Genomic DNA, 23,082 nt, shown 5'->3' with positions numbered 1-23,082 from the left:
GTTCCAAAAGAATGTTTGTAAACTGGAACAATCACTTCCAGGTTTGCGGTGTTTGGGAGCCAAAACGTACAAGTGCCAAGGCATTCGGCATCCAAGGTATGTCTCTAAACACAATGCCATTTACACCAACAAAATATACAATGAAGAACTCACACCTTATAATGATCTGATCCCACACAGAAAGTCATAATAAAACATAACTTTAAAATGGAACAACTTACATCAAATAAAGTAACATTCAATAGCCTATTAGAATATAATAGTACACAATAAAATTAACTCTCAAGACATCAGATAATAATAACACCAGCCTATATTAAGCCATGTGGATTGGCATGAGATCAGCATGTCTAAAGCCCAGCAGCACACATAGTCCAGGTTCTGGGCTCTATAATTTACAGTGATGAAAGTGAGGAGCTTTGGAGCAAACTAGCATCGCGATCCTGTTCCTGCTGACTGTGCAAGCTCCTTACGATCAGAGCATATCGAAATGGCCCCTTGGTGCTTCTTCCAACGAGGGAAAGAGTTCTGCAGCAGGCAGAAACCTAGAGAGGGTCAGCTCAAATGCCTTAATCACTTATTTCTGTTCTGCGCAAGTAAACCTGGATGCAGTATTTCTGGTGAGAGGCTACTGGGATCCAAGGCTCTGGGGGGGTACAACCATAACTGCCAACACCCCCTGTAAGCTATTCTCCTGAAGGTTCCCCCCCCCCCCTTACCTTCTTCACCATCTTAGCAGAGCTTCCCAATTCCCCAAGTGGTGCTGCTTTGAAACAAAAAAAGGGGGGCTCTTTATAAGTCTGAACTGCTCCCCACACAGTGCTGGCAATATATATGCAGTAAGATAAAGTGCAGAGACAAAGTGAAAAGCCAAAGAAAAGACTGCCAAGCAGTACCAGGATGACCGATTCAGTTTATCCCTTCTGGGATTTTGTGGTGTTGTGTTTTAAACCCCCCAGCCACGCAACGCGCTACTCCCAAGGATGAACCGTTTTCAAAGCCTCCCAAATAACAAGACTTCTATTTTCAAGGCTGTTTCTTGTTACATTTGTTTTTTTAAAAAAAATATTTTATATCTATATAAAGGTGCTCTTTAAACTGGCTCCAAGTGTTTCAGGAGTGGCACCCAGTGTCCAAACAGATTACTTACACCAGATTCCTTACTTGGCTCCCAACAATTGTTCCGTTCTATTTCAGCATCTCTCACTTCACCACCTACTGGAAACAATACTGCACGACTCTGTGTGTTCGGAAACTCTTTAATATTAGTTTTCATGCATGATACTCAATCAGTAGCATAGGGCTCTTTTTAAAAAATAAAATAAAATCCAGCTCCTGAAGATAAAGAACTCCAGGCTATTCTGGTTAACGTAATAAGATATGCAATTTCACCTACAGTTTGTGCTAAATTCAGAAATAAGGCATAAAATAAGATTACAGACCTTATTTCCATATTTGAGTTAAGACAACGCTGGCAAGGTAAACAACACACTGATCTGATGCTAAACCTGAGTATAGTTTCCTAGTACAGCTAAGACCCCTACCTGCCTTGAATGAGAAACTACTTCTGCCAAGCATATCGCTGGCCAGACCCACAACAGACGCTTGCTAACATACAGATGATTTGACTCTACAAAATTGGCAATGAATCATTTAGAGAAGACGTGACTTTAGACGGCTATTTTTATTCTGTTCTTACTGCTGCTTTAACCCTAAAAATCGGTCCTTCTTAATTTATAACATTGACTTGGTCCAAGGCACTTTCTGCACAATAGCCCCCAATTCCAGACACTATTATGCCCATTTTTCTGATAGGGAACTTGCGCTGAATATCTCTTTCTCCACAAACGATGAAGCGTCTGGGGTAGTTCTAACACTCTTCCCAGCACAGCAAACTAAACTGGTCACATTGAGCCTAACTTTCTGGGAGAGAATCCTCTTGAGAGCCACAGGCATCTTTTCAAGCTACACATAAGCATCTCAGAGGCAACACACTGCCCTCTCCTGTATCAATGCAATTTTCTTTACAATCAGTTTATTCACAGAAGGGCTTTTTTCTGTTGCTTTATTTTGTTTTAAGAAAACAGGACAGCTATTCTAAGAATTGCAAAGCATTCATAAATTCACCAAAGTGCTCGTGTTGGACATCCCAGGCACGCTTACACAACTGTGTTCCATACATTGACACCTTCTGCTGTAAAATAATAATAATAATTGAGGTGTCGGGAACAGCTGGCATCAGAGTCAGGAGACCCAAACCCTTTGTGGTGAGTTTGGGTTCCACAACGTAATAGTCTCAGCTTGAATGGCCATAAACACTAATAAATGTTAAATCCATTCTACAACTGAACGCCGAGGACTTCAAATGAAAGTCGCAAACAGCACTGGGTTTTCTTTTTCTTTCTTGTAGGGATGCGAGCGTCTGTACGCGGCAGGCTTTTGAAAACGACAAAAACCTTACTAAAATCTCAAACTTCTCTATAGACTCTGAAGTTTTACTATCAATTCCCAAAACCGGAGTGGGTGGGCGGGATTGAATATATCACTTCTGATACTTCTGTCAAAATACTATTTTCAAGCTGCACATCACAGATTGGGTCATGTTCCAAGTACTATTGCAGTTTAAGGAATTAAACTAAACATTCCTTTAATGTAACTCCGAAACAGATTTTTCAATTCTTTGACTTTTTAATGTGACCCAGGGGCTTTCTTGTTCTTAACCTGCCTACTAAAGTGCACCTACTAAAGAGAAGGTGAAGTTACCCTAAACAGCAAACCCTCGCAGGATAAGAAACTGAAAAGGAAGTGTCCTGAATTCAGTTTCGGAAACTAAGGACTGAACTCGTGCTTCCAGGGCTAAATATCCTATACTCAAGGATTCCTTCAGCCGGTAGAGCATAAGACTCTTAATCTCAGGATTGTGGATTCGAGTCTCATGTTGGGCAAAAGATTCCTGCATTGAAGGGGGGTGGATTAGATGATCCTTGTGGTCCCCTTCCAACCCTATGATTCTAAAGGATTCTATGTGCAGGTTTTTACATGGCATCACAGGCAGCAGATGAGGCTCTCCTAACTTTGGGGTGTAGTTTCACTGGTGGTGTGGTCAACATGTAGTAGTCTAAGTCATATCCTCCAGTATTTTTTATTCTTCGAGTACAAGAGATGTAGTAACTAAAGCTTCAAAATTGTGATGTTGTCAGAAACGCCTTCATCATCCACCTTTTATTTCTATTACAGTGGTACCGCGGGTTACATACGCTTCAGGTTACATACGCTTCAGGTTACAGACTCTGCTAACCAAGAAATAGTGCTTCAGGTTAAGAGCTTTGCTTCAGGATAAGAACAGAAATCGTGCTCCGGCAGCGCGGCAGCAGCAGGAGGCCCCATTAGCTAAAGTGGTACTTCAGGTTAAGAACAGTTTCAGGTTAAGAACGGACCTCCAGAACGAATTAAGTACTTAACCCGTGGTACCACTGTATCTCTAAATTTCACTCCCTAGGATGCATGGTAGCCAAAAACGGGAAAAGGTGTCAATTGCCATTTCCCCTTGACTTAGCCAAAGCAAATTATACCCTATGGTTCTTACAGAGGTTTACAGCACAATCCTGTTTACTCCTAAATGTCCTATGAAGCTTACTTGCAGGCAATTGGGGTTAGTACTACAGCCCTAGAAGTTGAAAAGTATGGTAAACGTATAGAAGCAAAGGATGGTGGTGACACACACTACAGGGGGGGGGGGGAAATTCCCTGTCTTTAGCTAACAAAAATCAGCCTGCATTAGGTAGTTGTAACCAGAAATTTGATTCTGGTACTCAAGAGTTACGTCTTCCTACCACCATTCCCCAAGTACTGGATCACAGCCTATTTTCATATTTATCTATAATAATATAATTACAACATGTGCACATGTTACTGTATCTGGGCAAAGTGAGTGACTTGTTTAATTTAATTTGATAACATCCAAAATTATGTGCTGAAAACTATTAGTGGACATCTGAACCTTTATCGGCAAGTTGCCAGGTTAACGGTTGTGCTAACAATTTTGCATGATCCAGGCAGATAGCATTTGCTGGTGTTTGATTCGCCTCCAACATCCTATTAACCAGATTAAATACTGGCATTTACCTGTTGTCCATAATCTGATTGTGTGCATTTTCAGAATACCCTCAACTACTGTGTCATTCGCTTACATCAGATATATTTGTTTGTTGCTCTCGCTTTAAATAGTAATGACTGACTTATCACAGTGAGTGTTAGATGGAGCAATACAAAGTTTTGTGCAGAGGCTTCTCATTCTTCACAACTATTAAAAGGCACAAGGTCTCTGTATCGTATTGAATTAAGCAAGTCTAGCCGAGGGAAGATTTTTCTAAACAAGTCCCAATCTCAATCTGCTGCACAGAACTGTAGCTGAACAAGGGCTAATATTCTGCAATATTACAGCTCCTTGGATATACTAAAATGAAGGTATAATCTGGTTTGGCAAGAAGGAAAATTACCTTTGGCCATTTTATTTTATTAAAAAAGATAGAGAGCACTGAATTCCCTTGTCCCTCCCCCTCCCCCCAAAAATGTTCAAAAAAGGTAGTTGCGCTAAAACTCGAGTCTTTGAAGCAAAGCTAACATTTCCCAAACGATATTTGCACTTTAATTAATTTTCTCTCTATCCCACTATTCCCCCCCCCCCTTTCTAAGTGGATTAATCACATTTCCTTCTACCTCTAATTGGTTAACCATGTCATAAATATTTACTCCTGATATATCCTCAGCTTTTATTTTACTTTACTTTTGCAGAGAACAAGTTCATTATGTTCCACTTGCCACAAAGGTCCCGACACTTATTGGAGGATTCTTATTGCTTCTCATAACGAAGGTCTTGTCATTATTAAAGTCTATAAGAACCCTGGTCTCTTCAGAAGTAGCCTTGAAGATGGATGTGGCAATGGACATAGGCTTTTTTTTAAAAAAAAAAAAATTATGCTCAGAGAACTTTGGCTTTCCCCCCTGGTCAGGGTTTGCAGTTTTAACATAATGGAAGTTCCCGGTTAATTCATTTGAGTAATTAAATCTCAAGTGGAAGTGGATTCCAAAGGTGTGAAAGGAGGGGGGGGCAGGACAAAGGTGTTGAAGCTAGAGTTGGAGGGTGTACATAAATCACAAACAAAATATTCACAAAAACCTGAAAAAATCATATTTTAAGAGACAGCCTGCGAAGTGTGGTGCATGAAAGAATAAGGGAAAGCATGTTCGTAAGTCAGCTTTAATTTCTTCATATATAAAACTGCCAGACATCCCAAATATATAAAGATAAGTAAAATATATATTTATATTTTAATTAAAAGCAACTGCTGGGGAGGAGAGCTTTTTCAACAACAAAAAAGGGGGAGAAAACTAAGACAACAGCTTGATTTAGGCAAAATCTAGCTGGTCCTTACAGAATGTATTGTTTCATATTAAAACTAGTATAAATTGAAATTAGATGTCCCTCAACTGACAATTCTGAAATTCACTTGTATGCGCCCTGTTTCTCTGATCTCAAATTTGCTCTAGAAAGGTTATCGTTAAATCCTAACAGCCACACCTTATGGTTTCTGGGGGGAAAAGAATTTTTGAATTTCAGCTTTGGCATTTTAACTGAATGTTAGCAATGCCAAATCTGAAAGTATTTTAGATCAACCTAACAGCTGGACACTTCATAAATCTCAACCCTGTAAAATATTTTAAGTTTGAAAAACCAAGTACATTTTTTTAAATAAAAAAAGCCTTACCTTATGCAGCCATGTATTAAATATCAGAATACACTTACACTTTGTTTTACTATGAAAGTGATATTTTAATGTTCCTAACTTTTAAATAAATACAACCATATAAAAATGTACAATCCTTTCCTTTTAACATATTCACAGCTCAAGTATGAACGGATGCAAGAGAAAAGCCATTAATATTACTCTTGATACGTCATATTTTAGTTTCAACCCTCATATTTCAACTTTAAGTTATCTCAGCTGCTGGAGACTAAAAAGGTTTATATATTTTAAATTTCAGTTAAACGGTGCCAAGGTCTTTCCACAACTTATCAGAATAACCTACAAATGGAACATTCAACACATTTCTTACCAGGAACGTTCAACCGTAAGCCAATAAGCCATAATAAGTTAACATTTTCAAAATATTGCCATACGAAGCAGATGCCCACACAGGACCGAAAAATATTAATATTACATATATATTGATTATCTCTAGTTACACACCTGCACCATTTCCTATGCTTTTTCTCCAGAGATTCATTCTATCAATTTAGGAAAAATGTGGGGTTTTAAAAATAATTTAGAAGATTAATAGAACATTGGAGTTTTTCCCCCATAGAAGCGCAGCCACAGAAAGGTGATGAAGTTTTGTGTTAGCGTTTTAGACCACAGGAAAAACTTTTTTTTTAATTAAAAAAAAAAGGTTCTTAAACAGCTGTTTGTCTTGTAAGCTATAAAATGCAAACAAAAATTCATAGAGTACACCGCAGGCTTGTATGTCATATAATTATGACTAATGGGAAGGAATTTAACTTAGTTGAGACAAGCATGCTACAGAGGCAAGACCTGCAGGCTGTTAATTTGATGAGAACATGCATATACTGCAATGGAATCAAATGAAAGATACCAACTCTGCGAGGCAGAGTGAGTGGATAATTCTTCCGGAGGGGTGACCATTTTCAGCTTCTCTCCTTTAAATAGACAAGGCAAGGGCATGGTCCTTTATGCCTAAAACAAATGATAAGGATGGTGTACCCCTTTCAAAACAGGCTCCCAATCCGGCCATTTTGTGTCATCTTCCATCCTCTCTCCCTTGCCACTTGGACAAAGGAGGACTCAACTGGCGGCAACAATACAGGGAATTATTTTAAGCACACCTAATGGCTTATGTGGGGACGTGGCACAGAGCCTATGACTTGCCGATCAGAAGGTTGGCGGTTCGAATCCCCACGACGGGGTGAGCTCCCGTTGCTCGGTCCCTGCCCCTGCCCAATTAGCAGTTCAAAAGCACGTCAAAGTGGAAGTAGATAAATAGGTACCACTCCGGCGGGAAGGTAAACGGCGTTTCCGTGCGCTGCTCTTGTTCGCCAGAAGCGGCTTAGTCATGTTGGCCACATGACCCGGAAGCTGTACACCGGCTCCCTCGGCCAATAAAGCGAGATGAGCGCCGCAACCCCAGAGTTGGCCACGACTGGACCTAATGGGGTCCCTTTACCTTTGCCTTTAATGGCTTATGTGTGCCCCCACAGCGAACTGCCTTTGCTGTGTCAAATTGCTTATCTTACATCTCAAAAGATATAGCCTGTGGATCAGGAGCTCCCATTCAAAACACACGCAACTGCAAGTGTCCGCCAGCCTAGCTGCACACTAGGGCTGTGGCCCCCCAGTCTGTATTAGCCCCAGATAGCACAGCCAATTAGTCGAGGATGATGGGAATCGCAGTCCAACAACATCTGAAGGGCACCAGGTTGGCATTTGCTGATCTCTGTGTTACGAAATCATACGCCAGCTGTCAACTGGCATTTCTTCCGCATCATGTGAAAATGGCTACATGCTTTTTATTCTTCATTTTAAATGTCTTAGGAATATTCCTGTTCACATCCTTATGGCGATGCTTATTAGCTTTAAGCACTCATCACATATTCCTGCACGATGCAGACTGAAATTTTGTAAAATGAGGACGGGCTGAGAAAGGAAAATCTGATGCTCGCTCAGACAAGTTCCGCGCGCCGTCTAAAAATACCAGCAAGCGGTTTATGGAACCTAAGGAAGAATAGTGGAGATTAAACATTAAAGGATGACGTTAATGTTATTCTGGTGCTAGGATTCTGCAGTAAAACCTAACACACGTCTAGTTAACGTCCGGAAAGAGAATCACCTGGTAATCTGCAAAAGGCCTGTTCCTCTATTTTTCTATAATGCGAGTAGGATTTGACCACTTTTGGAGGCAGTATGCCTTTGAACAGCAGCTGCAGGGAACCACAGACAAGATGAAGGCTGATGCACTGGGGTTGCTTGTGGACCTCCTATGGGGATCTGGATGGACTAGAGGGGTCTCTGACCTAAAGCAGCAGGGCCTGGATAGCTCAGCTGGTTAGAGCAGGCTTCCTCAACCTCAGCCCTCCAGAGGTTTTGAGACTACAATTTCCAGCATCTCTGTCCACCGGTCCTGCTAGCTAAGGATCATGGGAGTTGTAGGCCAAAAACATCTGGAGGGCCAAGGTTGAGGAAGCCTGGGTTAGAGTGTGGTGCTGATCACGCCAAGGTTGCCGGTTCAATCCCCATATGGGATAGCTGCCTATTCCTGCTTTGCAGGGGAGCTGGACTAGATGATCCTCAGCGTCCCTTCCAATGCTATAATTCTAAGATCATATTATTCTTACGTTCTTATGAATGCTACACAGCCAGTTACAGATGAAATGCAAAAGCAGCGTTATAATGCATCATCTGAAATAGGCTACTTATCAAAGGAAAAATAATAATAATATGGACGTCACTTAAGGACCAAAAGAGATGTTATAAAAAGGATATTGGCTTCTCCCTAGTAATGCCTATGAAAGCCAATGCCTGCTGTGATATCACCATGCTCAGAATTTCCAAGCCTCCACAAGCAGCAGCCAGTAAGGGACAGAGAAAGCTGAGTGTGATGACTTCACGCTTTTTAAAAGCAAACGCTACTAAGAATAGGTTGGGCTGCTGCTCTCAGTTGCAGTTAATGTGTACCTTGCAACACCAAGTTTGAAATGGTCACAGGTCAGTGGAAGAGTGCATGAAAAATGGCCCCAGCTTTAATCCCTGGCATCTCTAGGCAAGGCTGAAAGAGACTCTTGCCTGAAAACCTCAAGAGCTCCTCCCAGTCAGTACAGATTATAGACAGTTCTGAGCTAGAAGGACCAATGCTCAGGGTTAGAAACTCAGATATATAAGCTAATCACCAAATGGCACCTTTAACCTAGGCTATGGTCACCAAAACGGAATGTCTAGGCGCCTTTCCCCCTCCAATGAGATTTATTATTATTATTTATTTCATTTCTGTACCACTTTATATGTTAAAGAAAAAAATTCAAAGCAGTTTACAACACATTGAAACATCAAATAAAACAATCCAGAATAAATCAAATTCAAGCTTTAAGGAAAATATTTCAGATCCTTCTCTAAGTGACATTCTTCTTTACCCATATTCATTTACCTACTTAATTCATAGACCTGTCCCATAGAAGAAGTACTCCAGGAAGCCAGTGTGGTGTAGGTGCTTAGAGTGTCCGACTAGGACCTGGGAGATCAGGGTTCAAATCCCCACTCAGGAAGTTCAATGGGTGACCTTGGGACACTCAGAGCCTCTTAACCTGCCTCACAGGGCCGTTGTGGGGATTAACTGAGGAGTAAGGTAAACCATGTACTCCCAGGAGAAAAAGGTGGGATATACCATATTTTTCGCCCCAGACCATAAGACGCACCTAGTTTTTGGAGGAGGAAAACAAAAAAAATATATATTCTAAATCCCAGAAGCCAGAACAGCAAGAGGGATCTGGCTTCTGGGATAGCCTCTTGCTGTTCTGGCTTATGGGATAGCCGCGCGCAGCCTCTCCTGGGCAGGGGGAGCCTTCATCCCCCTGCCCGGGAGAGGCTGCACGCGGCTAAGGCAGAAGCCAGGACAGCAAGCTGGCCATCCCGCTTGCTGTCCTGGCTTATGGGATAGCCCCGCAAAGCCTCTTGAGGGCAATGGAAGGCTCCCCCAAGAGCCACACTCCCTTTAAAGAGCTCGCGGTGCGTGTGTGCGGCTCTTTAAAGGGAGCACTGAGCAGAGCCGGCCGCCTGCATTCGCTCTGTAAGATGCACACACATTTCCCCTTCCTTTTTAGGAGAGGAAAAGTGCGTCTTATAGAGCGAAAAATGCGGTAAATGAAATTAAATAATCTCTCCTACTTACCTGCTTAAGAAAGCTAGAGGGGCCAGGCGGATGGAGATGTCAGTCGCCAATCTAGTGCCTGGCGCCTGGCTAATTTTGAACACTGCCAATGATTTCATGCAGTAAAAGGCAGAGTCCTGTGTTTCTACTATCCTCTGACAGAATCGTCGGCGTTGGAAGGGATCCCAAGGGTCATCCAGTCCAACCTCCTGAAGTGCAGGAATCCTGCCCACAAACATCCTTGGTGTGCTTGAGCCACTAACCTTCTGGTTAGCAGCCAGGCGCACTTATCCATTGCGCCACCGGCCCTACAGCCCTTCCCCAGCCACTAGGTTTCGTTCAGCTTGTGATGATACGGTACAACTGTAAGGCAAGGTAATGCTAAGGTAAGATCTTGAGATGGAAGCAAGATGGAAATTACAGTGGTTATTCCTTTGCGGAGGAACAGGTGGCGTCTGATGGACCCATGGTCTGTCCCTAAAGGGGTTTATTAGAGCAGAGTGGAAGAACTGTGTTGGGTTCTACACAGAGTTCTGAGATAAATGCATACAGGTTTGCAGAGATTACCTTAAGCACCTGCGCTTTCTAAGCTAGCAGAGTTTGCCTGAAAGGACAGCCAGCAAATTTATCGGACAGGTATTTAAATCAATGCGCTGTGTATCATGCTTACGGAACCTGGTTGTATAAAATAGTAGTCAAACCTTAGCAAATGAAAATAGCTCTCCCTTTTCCCGCCCCGTTCCGCCGGCACCCGTTTGCGAGCCTCACTCCTAACACAGCCAGCATACACAAATGAGATGTGACTGGTTTTTAAGCTGGGTAACAGTGCCCCCTAATGGGATTTTCAATAAACAGCCCATTTTAAAAAACAACCCCACCTTGTCTCAATTTTCCTTTCAGTTCTTATAACAGCCTTGCTTAATTGCCCGAAATAGATTTATTTTGTAGCTTGTCAAGTAAAAGGAATTGTAGCAGATGAGCCTTCATCTTGGGGGAAAAGATCCCAATGGAGGCATGTGAGAAAATAATTCAAAGTAATATGCTTTTGAAGCCCCACAGAAAAGCCTTTCCGTTAACAACATAAAAGATAAAAGTTTAAATGAAGAATTATATTGTTTGTTCTAGATTTATTGTCTGCTCTGTCTGAGGAAATTCACAGAGCTGATAAATCTCTTTCCCGCTCTCTTTGGCAAGTTCACAGTGAGAGGTGGCTCCTTATCCCCCCAAAGGGTTCACAATCAGCAGATGAAAAGCTGCAGAATACCTGCTCAGCATCAGGTTCTTTGGAAAGCCACAATGAAAGCCTCCATGGGGTAGCCTAGTACAGTGGTACCTCGGGTTAAGAACTTCATTCGTTCTGGAGGTCCGTTCTTAACCTGAAACTGCTCTTAACCTGAAGCACCACTTTAGCTAATGGGGCCTCCCGCTGCCGCTGCCGCTGTGCCGCCACCACGCGATTTCTCTTCTCATCCTGAAGCAAAGTTCTTAACCCAAGGTACTATTACTGGGTTAGCGGAGTCTGTAACCTGAAGCGTCTGTAACCTGAAGCATCTGTAACCCGAGGTACCACTGTATATGCCATGCATGTGCAGCAGGCTCTCTCCCAAACCACAGAGCCACACCAAGAATGGACAGACATCACTAAGAAACAGACCCCAAGTACCTGAGAAACCACCTCCTTCATTATAGACTACTATAGTGGTACCTCGGGTTACAGACGCTTCAGGTTACAGATGCTTCAGGTTACAGACTCTGCTAACCCAGAAATAGTGCCTTGGGTTAAGAACTTTGCTTCAGGATGAGAACAGAAATCATGCAGCGGTGGCAGGCCCCATTAGCTAAAGTGGTGTCTCAGGTTAAGAACAGTTTCAGGTTAAGAACGGACCTCCAGAACGAATTAAGTTCTTAACCCGAGGTACCACTGTACACAACCTTTCCAATCTGAGAGTAGCCATTTACAGGTACAAGCCACAATTGCCAGCACAGTGTTAATTTAAGACTGCAGGATAAAGAGGACAACACCACACCATTGAGTGGTGGCCTTTACTGCATTGAGTGCAGTGTGCTTTTAACGCAGGAATAGACAACATGGGCTAACCCTCTCCGTAAGCTACTGTTGGGACTCCATCCAGAATTGGCCAAGGGTCAGGGATGGCAGAGTTGCAGCCTGACCAAATCCAGGTGTCGCACACTGACTGCTACCCCTGTTTTACGGTTACAAAAGCTTTAGATCTAGTTCCTTGTAGGAGTTTTCTACAGTTTTGGAGAGACAAGTGCTGACTTAACAATCAGGCCAATGTGGGTTTGGGGTCTTGGGAGAGCAGTGTCGGAGGAGATGATTCATCTGAATAGACGATTCATTTGTCAGAGATGATAGTTTTGACAGTACAGTTCCTAAGATCACCATCAAATGGAGTAGAAGGGTTTTTCTTGCAAAGTCTAATCTCAGTTTATATAAAAGACTCGCTGCTCAAGAGCTCTAAAAGGCAGTGTGAACAGAAGAGACACAAAACTGCATTACAAAGTTAGCACCTCATAAGCATTTGTGCTCCTGAGGACTTCAGCATCCTTCACATTCATCTCTGCCCACTTCCCATCAGGCAAGTTAGCAGTCCTCGGGTTATGCGGAGAATTTAAAAACCAGCAAAGCTTGCCTACAGACATTTCTGGATTCAAAAAGTGGAGCCATGGTGTTCCACATGACCTCCTCTCCCCCTAATAACCCCCCCCCCTTTTAATGTACCCATTTCTCTTTTCCAACTTCTACCTCTACATGGTGAGGCCTATAGATCTGCTTCTGTATGAAATTTCTGATTTAGTTCTGTACCTGATATTTCATGCCCCAAGATGAAGCTACGTATGGCTCTGTGGCCGAGAAACATGTTCCACTTACATGTCTGATGCAACCTTAACAATTCAGATTGCACCGAGAAGATTGAAACGGGATGGTTTGCACACTCACATCAAACCATAATTAAAACGAAACAGTGGCTCAATGTGAACATGCAGGCTTTTGCCACGTGAACAATTTTACTATAAATGTATGGAATGTTTGCTTTGATTTTTCCCAGCGTTCTGAAGTTGCTCAGGCTACTTTCGTAAGGGCCAGGATCAAAAGTGATGCGTGCATACAGCAGGGACCGAGAGCCCAGAGTCAACAAATGCTGTGGCTCCATCATCCCTGATCACTGAGCATGCTGGCCATTGCTGATGGGAGTTGGAATATAGCAACATCAACCAGGAAGACACAGATTTGCCACCCCCAGTGTACAGCTGGAGCTTTGCTAACGCTTTCTGCCTCACAGCATTTCTATTTTCTGCATCACATGCAGATATCCCCCCCTTCCCCATTGCCAAGGGAGTTTGTCTTCTCCAAGTGTGAGCATGCACACAGATATTGCCAGGTGCTACAAGTTCTCTTCACTGTCTTCCTCTCTTCTCAACATATATAAATAAATACACAATCTACCGAGATTCAGATCCCGCTTAATAAAACAAAACCCAAGTGGTTTACAAAAATGATACATAACACTCCTAAGAGAGTGCCAGTAAAATCAATGCTTTGGAAACAAGTAGACAAAACAAAATTATCAAAATAAAGATAAAACCAACAGTTATATACATGCGACAGGTAGGCTTGCCTAAAGAGAGAGGTTTTTAGCAGGCCTTGTAAACTGTACACCCAAGGCGACTGCCTAGGCAGAGAGTTCAAGAAGGTTAAGCTACTTGGGCGCTATTCAGAGAAATCATTCCAACAGCACAAGGATTTTTGGCTGTGCAATGGAGCTTCCCCTCTCCTTCCTCTTCCCACAAGCCTCCAAAATCTGTCCTCCCAGATTTCTCCAAGCCCTTCAGAGCAGATTTGGGGAAGACGCAGCGCATCTGTGTAGAAAATGGGGGGGGGGGGAGAATAGTGGTGCAATTGACTTCCGACAGGCACACAGAGTGCGAACAAAACTGAGTGTATGGGAGGGGGAGGGCTCGTTTCACTGCACACAGGTGGTGTAGTGACAATAAAGGTTATTTATTTATTTTATTTAAAAGTGGAGGGAGTTATGTTGAGTATGCAGAAATCTTTATGCTAACAGAGCATGTGCATCGGCTACCAGCCTTAGTCCTTCCTTTCAAACGTCTCAATTATTCCAATCTACCCTCTCTTCCCCATCCCCCATATGCTGCTCCTCACAATATTTGCTCTAAGCAGGTACAACCTTCTGCTTACACCTAAGGTTGCCCTCTGTACTCCTCTCTCCCAAATCCCTTCTCCCTAGCAGAGTCCTTCCTACATTACAATTGCTCCTCCACCTAACACTGAATGTTATTATTACACTGAAGTGCCTCTCTGAGACACATCTGGCCACTTCATTTTGCTCTGCTTTCCTCCCAAACATGCCCCATTTCTACCTTGAGCCTGCAAGCCTGGGGGCAGGCCGCTTGACTTGCAATTTTCGTCCCTAGTGATTTCAGGGATCGTCATCATCTATCTTTGGAACGCGGGTGGCGCTGTGGGTTAAACCACAGAGGCAAGGACTTGCCGATCAGAAGGTTGGTGGTTCGAATCCCCGCAACGGGGTGAACTCGCGTTGCTCGGTCCTTGCTCCTGCCAACCTAGCAGTTCAAAAGCACATCAAAGTGCAAGTAGATAAATAGGTACCGCTCTGGTGGGAAGGTAAATGGCGTTTCCGTGCGCTGCTCTGGTTCGCCAGAAGCGGCTTAGTCATGCTGGCCACATGACCCGGAAGCTGTACGCCAGCTCCCTTGGCCAATAAAGCGAGATGAGCGCCGCAACCCCAGAGTCGTCCGCAACTGGACCTAATGGTCAGGGGTCCCTTTACCTTTACCATCATCTATCTTATTCTTAACCATTTGCTAATAGGAAGAAAGAGCAATCCAAAGTGTCTGCACAGATCTGAAATCTGAATAGGAGATGCTTAGATTTTACATAAAGCTGCAGGTTAGGGGCCCAGGGCTAAGACTGCAAGAATCACAGTACTGTGGTGCATGCCTACCCGGCTGAAATGGGATTGGTTACCCTGCTGCTACTTTTCTAGGGCCTTCAAGGCCAAGACAGAATCTGAAAACATGCAGGTTTCTTTTTTTTTTTAAGAAGTCACAAATCCTCTTGACTGCAGAGGCATATTTTAATAGGCAATGGCACATTTGGAATGTATTTCTCGGTGTCAAACAAGATACCCACTCCTAATTTTTACAGTATTTATGTATGCGATTTTCTCAGCTTATGCTAGAAAACCTTGAGTTAAGAATTTATCAGAACCCAGGAGATAAATTTAGATACAAGACACAACACAGCAGAGCAACTGATTGTGTTGGAGTAACAATAATTTTCAGCAAAGAAGAACAATGGTCCATAGAGATACTAAGAAAGACCCAAATGCTTTCTGATTTAGGAACAAGATATAAAATGCTAGCTTTTTTTAAATCAACAGGTATAAGCAAAGTTAACCAGATCTTTAGAACAGCAATATGATTTTTCTTTGTAAATGCCACCTATATTTATCGTTTGGCACTTCAAAGCTCAAAATGTACAAAATTTATAAGGAATAATAGCATTTATAACCCAAAGCACCATACCTTCTTTATTTCAGTGACAATTATAGCAGTTAAGTAAAGTAGAACAGTATTAACCCCATAGGTTGGGGCAGCAACTAGGGTTGAGACTTACCTAAGACCATCTTGTGAATTCATGAAGAGGGATTCTAAACTGAGGTGCTTATGGTAGAAACTGAAGCAGAACACTTCTGGCTCTGCCCACCACTTGTCCCCCTAGGGCAGGCATGCCCAACAGGTAGAGCTTAACAACACTGCCCTGCTGAACCCCTAAAAAGGGGCCTTTCCTCCTCCCTAAAAAAAGCTTAATAACTTACCCCAAGAAAGGGGGCAGATCACTACCAGTTTTTAACTCTGTGAGTAGATCGCAGTCTCTTGGGAGTTGACCACCCCTGACCTAGGGTATCCAACATCTGGAGGGCTCCAGATGTTGGATTTGTTCATCCAACGATAAGCAAATATTCTTGTTGTGCTTCCACAGATAACTCTGATCTCATGGCAATACTACCATACGGATCCAGACATTGCTGGGGCTAAGAAACTGAGATCATCCTCTGAGGCTCTTCTTCTTGTGCCTTCCCCACGAGAGGTCTGGAGGGAAGCAACATCAGAGCAGGCCTTTTCTGCAGTGGCTCCCCATTTGTAGAATGCGCTCCCCAGGGAGGTTTGGCTGGTGCCTTCATTATACACCTTTAGGAGCCAGGCAAAAATGTTCCTCTTCAACCAGGTCTTTGGCTGATAGACATCGGATGCCCTTTTAAATGTGGTGTGTGTGTGTTATTGGTTTGTTTTTGTTCTTATTTTTATTACTTTTTTATATATATTGTAATTTTATGTTGTTGTTTTTTATGTTGTGAACCGCCCTGAAATCTACAGATAAAGGGTAATATACCAATTTAATGAAGAAGAAACAACTGAACTGTTCATACAGCTTCTGATGAAGGAGACTTCTCCAAAACGCATTGGGCTAAATAAACAGTGCATTACCAGAAGAGCTGGAGATTGCCTTCTTCTTGTTGCCATTTCTTTGATGCTTGCTCCCTCTTCCTGCCCCCCAACCCTGCTTAAAAACAAAAGAATTCCTTCTGGACCAAGCTTCACCCAATCCAACATGCTTTTCAAGTGGCCCAGTAACCAGGAGGCAGCACAACAGAATGGGCCAGCGATCCACCAGAGGACTTTGGTGTGATTTCTACCTGTCCCTGCCTTACATTACATATACCTCTCAAACAGAGCAGGGGCAGCCAATGGAGTGTTCCCTCGATGCTGCAGGACTACATCTCCCATCATTCCAGACCACTGGTCGGGCAGGCTGGGCCTTATGGGAGTTAGAGTCCCAGCTCCACTTTGGCGGCCACCACATTGGCTACCCCTGTACTAAAGACACTTATTTCCCCAAGGAGAACCTATCTAATAGAACATATTAGTGGTAGGTTCCTTCTCCCATATGGTCTCCAATTTACAGTGTTTTCAGCAGGCATGATAGCCCCAGAACGAGACTTTAAACATGATTATTGTGAATTGTTACCTTCATCAAAGTCGGCGTCATCCTCTGTATGCTGGGGAAACGGAAAGCAGTTGGTGATTTCGAGCCTGTCTTCCACCACTAGCCCCAGCAGCACACCCTGGACCACTTCATTGCCCTGGCCTTCTTCCTGGTAATGCTTGATGATCTTCAGCACTACCTGAAAATACAGATCCGAAGAGCCTCATTTAGAACAGATCATTCGGTTCAACTAGCAGGTAGTTTCCCAAGAAATACAGGGGACAGAGCCAAACATGAATAATTGAAGCATTCCACTGCCCAAAGTTTGACACCACGTCCAGACAATCTAAATATACTAATAAAATTAAGAAGAATAAGAGCAGGTCCAGGAGATATGAATCAAAGAGATGTCAAGAAATCCCGTGTACTTTGTCCTGCATACTTGCTCAAAACAAGAATAAAGTAGAGGATTTGAAATTTCATTTTTACCTTAACTATAGGGTTAGGAAATGGACTTGCTTTAATGGAAAAGCAACACAGAAATATAACATGTCAACTACATGGAGATCAGCCCTCATGAGGGTCGAAGAATCTAGCAAAGGTAATCATAGCGAGAGCAGATTTTCTTTTCTGGAAAGCCAACTCAAGAGTCACATATTCTGCTCAAGCTGAAATAATTGCCAAGCGGAAGAGCAGGTTTCATTAAGTATTTTTTTGATGAGGATTAACCTTCTGCTCAAATACCCTGTTAAATGAAACAGGCAATTGGTATGCAACCCTGTCATAGGATGCGCTTGTGCATTCCCATAGAAGCGATGTCACTTTCCCAGTCATGGCCACCAATCACTGAAGTAGTCTCAACATTAAGCATTTTGTGCCTGGCTATCGGCCACTTGCAACCAAGTGAAGATGTCCAGGTGCCAGGATGACACCTGAAGTCTCCACCACCTGGAGGGGCATGCCTGCTGATCCTTGGATCCTGGCTGTTTTCACACACTGGCAACAAATCCTGTAGAATTCTATCCATTATATTTTATCTGCACGATCAGAATGAATTTCATTTTTTTTTTAATAATTTTTATTGGGTTTTCACATTTTATATAGACAAAAACAAAACACATAACACCAAGACAAACATAAAAGACAACAAACATGAATAGTTCCAGAAAATCTTATTTTCTAACCCTAGTCCTTGACTTCCCCCCACCCCCTCCCTTGCATCCCTATTCCCAGGTTTATGTCAGCAAGTTGGCATTTCTTCCGTCTTAATATTAGTCCTTTTATAAAAACAAAAATAAATTTTCCCTAAGTTGGACCCCAATTCTCTTCCTTCGATTTCTCATTTTTTCTTGAGTAATTTCCTTATTACTAAACCCCCTGGTCTTGAGTGTTGTTTAAATTTATACTTCCCTCCCTCCCATCCCCGCTTTGCGTCCTTTCCCAAGACATGTCCAAAGTAACAGTTTTTAGCCTGGGTTCCGCACATCCGAGGCTCTCAAATCTATTTCAGTCCCTCTCCGCCGGTTTTGTTGGTAGTCCTCTTTGTCTGTCATCGAGTCTCGAAAGATTTCCTTAACAATCAATCCAATCAGTCCATAGTCTCTTCCCATATTTAGAAGCAACTGCTGAAGAATTTCCACAAGGCCTGAGTCTTGATGATAGTCAAAATCAAAGTCTATGTGGAGGCCCCAATTGTACTTCTTTATTTCGAGTTCCTGAATTCCATAAACTCCCAGGGCCTCCACTTTCGTCTTCTGTATCTTTCGTAGGCTTAAAATGGATTTCATCCAATAGTCTCCTTGCATGTGTTCTCCAGATATCGGCTTCTGGTTAGTATTTTCCCACATAACTTGTTCTCTTTCTTGTTTTGTCTTCTCCTCTTCTTTGTTTATTATTTCAAATTCAGCTGTGGGTTCTTTCTCATTCAGGTCCTCATTACATTCAGCAGAACTACTTGTTTCCAAATCCAAGGCCGTCAATTGTTTACTCATAGCTGTAGTCTGCTCCTGTAAGGTTCCCACCAGTGAAAACATCCTTTCGATTTCTCTCAGTATCTTTCCACCCACAGCCATTGTAATTCCACAGAATTCCCCCTAGAGGGAATCTGGTTACTGGATGGTCTTTTCTCCAACAATCCTCTGTCCTGTTATTGTTTCTTTGTTTCCCAGAATTTTAGTTCAATTGTAACTCCTTTTTATCCGGAGAGGTCTTAAGTAGCAATTTTTTCACTATTAACAGTCCATTTGACAGCTTTGACAGCTGTCAAATTCTGCTCCTCTATACAGGCTCCAAAGCAGGTCGCTCCCGGGCTCGGGAGGGAGGGTTGTTTACCACAAAACAGAAACTCTTCCAACACTCCACTCTCCTGCTTAAATTTGCTTTTCCAAATCTTGGAAGTTACTGTCTTTTTTAAAACTCACCCTTTACAGGGTAGGCACTCCAGCTTAGCTCTTATATCGTTGCTCTGGATCGTCTGCAAGGGGGGGGGATGGGGACTTCCTTTTGGCACACCCCCCGGTCGTCTCAAATTCAGAAGGTAAAAGTTTTTAAAGTTCAGTTCCAAATTACTCACGGGTTCTTTTTTCAGTCCAAATTTCAAGGAAGGAAGTCAGCGCTCTCCAGTTATGGCTCGCGGCTTCGCTCAGCGGCGGTAGCGATCGACTCTCAGTGCCGCGCCGTCCCCCGTATCCCCTCCGTAGCCTTTAAAAAGGCTCATTGCGAATCAGGGGGGGCGCTTAAGGCACCCGCCGAGTCTTCAGTCCGCAGGCTTCCGCGCCTGCGGTTTTTAAGGGTCCCCGTGTCGCCGGCACGGCAAAGACCCATCCACCGCTGAGCCGATTCCCTCCGGAGCTCGGAGGGAATCCGCCATTTCCAGATCGCGCCAACCCGGAAGTCCCCACGATCAGAATGAATTTCAGGAACCAAAAAGTCATATTGAAAAATACGACTTTCAAGCCATCTGACCCCCAAATGGCAACTAGGCATTCTCTTTTGGCAACTGCAATCTTTGTTTAACAAGCCATTTGGCGCCTAGTTTATGTATCTGAGTTTTTAACACTGTTCACACAGCTAGCAAATACTGGAAACAGAGTTCAGCTCAACGTGAAGTAAACAGCCCTTGTAGCCTGAGAGTCAGAGGTGATGGATGCCTGCCAGAATGTTCTCCCAATCTCGAATCCCTAAAACTCTCCTATGAGGTTCATACAATTTCTTATTAATCGCCCCAGCCCCTGCACTGGTGGCATGCGTTTTAAATCAGCTAAATTACAACTTTCAACTTAAACTGGAGCCTTATGCTTGGAATTAATTTGGCAGAGCCATCTAACACCCACCCCTAAAAAACATTAGGGGCAACACAAACTGATCCTGTTACATGACATAACTGGGAATAGTGAACTTGCCTAGTGAGAAGGATGGCAGCAGGAGGCTCCAACCCATCATTTTCACTCAGATTATTTATTTATTATTTATGGAATTTCTACAACACCCTTCATCCGAGCATCGCAGGGCGATTTACAAGATAAAACCCACAAAAATGCATACCATTGTAACAAACAAAGGCAATAACCTCCCCCCACCCAACTAGACGTCTGCATAAAGCAGCAGTAGGGACCCTGTGGCCCTCTAGATGTTGCTGACTACAATGCCCATTGTCCCCACTGGTTATGCTCGCTGAGACTGATGGATCATGGGGGTCTGAGATCATCTGACAAGCCACAGGATCACCAGCCCTGGCATAAAGGACTATGTGTGAACATACTTGAATCAAATCGGGAGGCAACATGATCCTGGAAGTTAACAGTACTGTATGAATGTCATGAAGAAATGAGTTTTGCTCCCTCTCTCCTAACGCTGCAACTCACGATTTAGGACAAAAGAAAGCACTTCTCCACACAGTGCATAGATCAACAGGAATTAGCTCCCACAAGAGGCAGTCCACCAATTTGGACTGCTTGAAAAGAGGATTAAATAAATCCCTGGAAAGTAAGACTATCAATGGCTACTAGCTCCACTAGTTCGACCTCCACTTTTGGAGGCAGTCATGCTTCTGAAGAACAGTAGCTGGAAACCCCAGGAGGGGAGAGTGATGTGGCGCTCAGGTCCTGTTTGTGGGATTCCCACAGGCATTGGGTTGGCTGCTGTGAGAGCAGGATGCTGAACTAGGTGGGCCATTAGGCTGATTCATCAGGGATCTTCTTACGTTCAAGCAGCTGTCCCAGAACTGGCTCCATGTCTAGGGACCCCACCGCAGCCCCATTGTTCAAGGATGACGCTTCCTGGCTTGTGTAGTGAGACAACCAAGGCTGCTCCATGCAGCCAAACCTGGAGAAATGGCCTCTGGCTTGAGCCGTATGCATCACAGCGCCAGCCAGTGAGCTGCAGTGGTGGTCCCCACAGAGGCACGAAATGCATATGGGTGGTGGGAGGAATAGCTAAAAGGGGGAAAGCATCTCCTCTTTGCTTCGCCCCTGCCCAGAAGTTTTTTGCAAGTCCCCACTTGCAAGCTATCTAACATTGCAACATGACAGCGGCAAGACATTTTTACATTCTCCAAGCTGCATCGCTATCAATCACTTTTACGCTCCCTTTGTAAGTGCCTAGGTCTGCAGGAAATAAAGCTATTGAGCTTTGTACCTTTACAACATGTGCTATTAATCTTGTGTAAGCAGCACTGAAGGCTTATTGATCTGTCAAAGAAACCAGGTACGCAGACGGAAGGCCTGGAGCATTCTTTTTTTCTTTAAGGGCATCCGTGTCCTTAACAGGGCACCGCCATGGCCTGTGAGACCGCGAGTCAGTCTGCACTGTGACAAGCACAGGCTCTTACAATCCTTAGGGTGGTTTGACCAAAATGAAGTTTAAGGTTTTGAAAAGCAGTGCCGAAAGCGGCTGATCTAAATGTGGAGTGCCATTGTACCCGTTCCACGAGGCAAGTTTATTGCCATGGAAACTGCCGACCAATTCCACTGTAGAAACATTTCTGAAACAGGTGCCCTGAGATTCCAATTCTCCGAGCTCCAGAGAATGCAGGCGCTCAATACCGTTACACTGCAACCATCAGGGCACAGTAATAAAATCCAAGAATTTCCTAGCCGAGCTGTTGGTGGTTCTTTCTCCCCTTTCAATCTTAAACAAAACAGTTCAGAGTTTGTATTGTTTAAAAAAAACAACTTATGATGGCTTTCTTTAATCAATGGGTCGCTTTTTAAATTCCACCTTTCTTCCAAGGAACTCATGTTGACAGACATGGTTCTCCCCCTTCAACCCTCCATATTTTATCCTTTCAACAAACATGCAATGTCAATTCAGCTGGGAGATAAGCCTCCCATCCACTCCAGAATATCCCAGCACATGTTATCACTGAATATTTCAGGGTACAGTACAGTGGTGCCCCGCAAGACGAATGCCTCACAAGACGGAAAACTCGCTAGACGAAATAGTTTTCCGTTTTGGAGGTGCTTCGCAAAATGAATTTCCTATGGGCTTGCTTCGCAAGACGACAATGTCTTGCGAGTTCCTGCAGGGGTTCCCCCCCTTTTTCTAAGCCGCTAATAGCGCTAATCCGCTAATCCGTCAATGGGCTTGCTTCGCAAGACGAAAAAACCGCTAGACGAAGAGAATCACAGAACGGATTCTTTTCGTCTTGCGAGGCACCACTGTATCTAAAAAGCCAGTGTGAGCCTCTTGGCAGAACGGGGATTGCACCTGTTTTCCTTGGTCCCAGTCCAGTACTCTATCCAAGGGGTGGAGACTCTATGGTCTTCCAGATGTTGCTTGACTCCAACTCTCGTCAACCTCTGACAGCATAACCAATAATCACGGATGAGGGGAACTGGAGTCCAACACCTGGAGGTTCTTCACCCTGCATTATCCACTACACCATACTGGCTGTCCAAAACAGATGACAAAAATACAGTCTCTCTGATAACATATTCTCAAACATGAGAATACGAGGCTCCTTAAACTTGGGGGGGTCCTATTTTATTCTCCAAGACTTAAGACTCTAAATTTTAGAAACACAATAAAGAAATGAGCATATAGTAAAACCAACACTTAGTATACAGCTAAGGAAGACAAACAAGGAGGGACAG

The 23,082-nt window shown here is 43.5% G+C and overlaps 1 protein-coding gene across 1 annotated transcript in view; it reads right to left on the bottom strand.

Annotated features, from left to right (window-relative positions):
* EIF3H (eukaryotic translation initiation factor 3 subunit H) overlaps window positions 1-23,082 on the bottom strand; it is a 78,057-nt gene that overhangs the window by 42,608 nt on the left and 12,367 nt on the right. The window contains exon 2 of the mRNA XM_083516930.1: window positions 17,033-17,189. Coding sequence (XP_083373056.1) covers window positions 17,033-17,189 — 157 coding nt within the window. The remainder of the gene's footprint in view (window positions 1-17,032; window positions 17,190-23,082) is intronic.

Source organism: Podarcis liolepis (genome assembly GCF_965112155.1).
Source record: "Podarcis liolepis genome assembly, chromosome: 8".
Classification (NCBI taxonomy): domain Eukaryota; kingdom Metazoa; phylum Chordata; class Lepidosauria; order Squamata; family Lacertidae; genus Podarcis; species Podarcis liolepis.
Note: the sequence above shows the minus strand (reverse complement) of the source record. Positions and strands in the feature narration are given on the sequence as shown.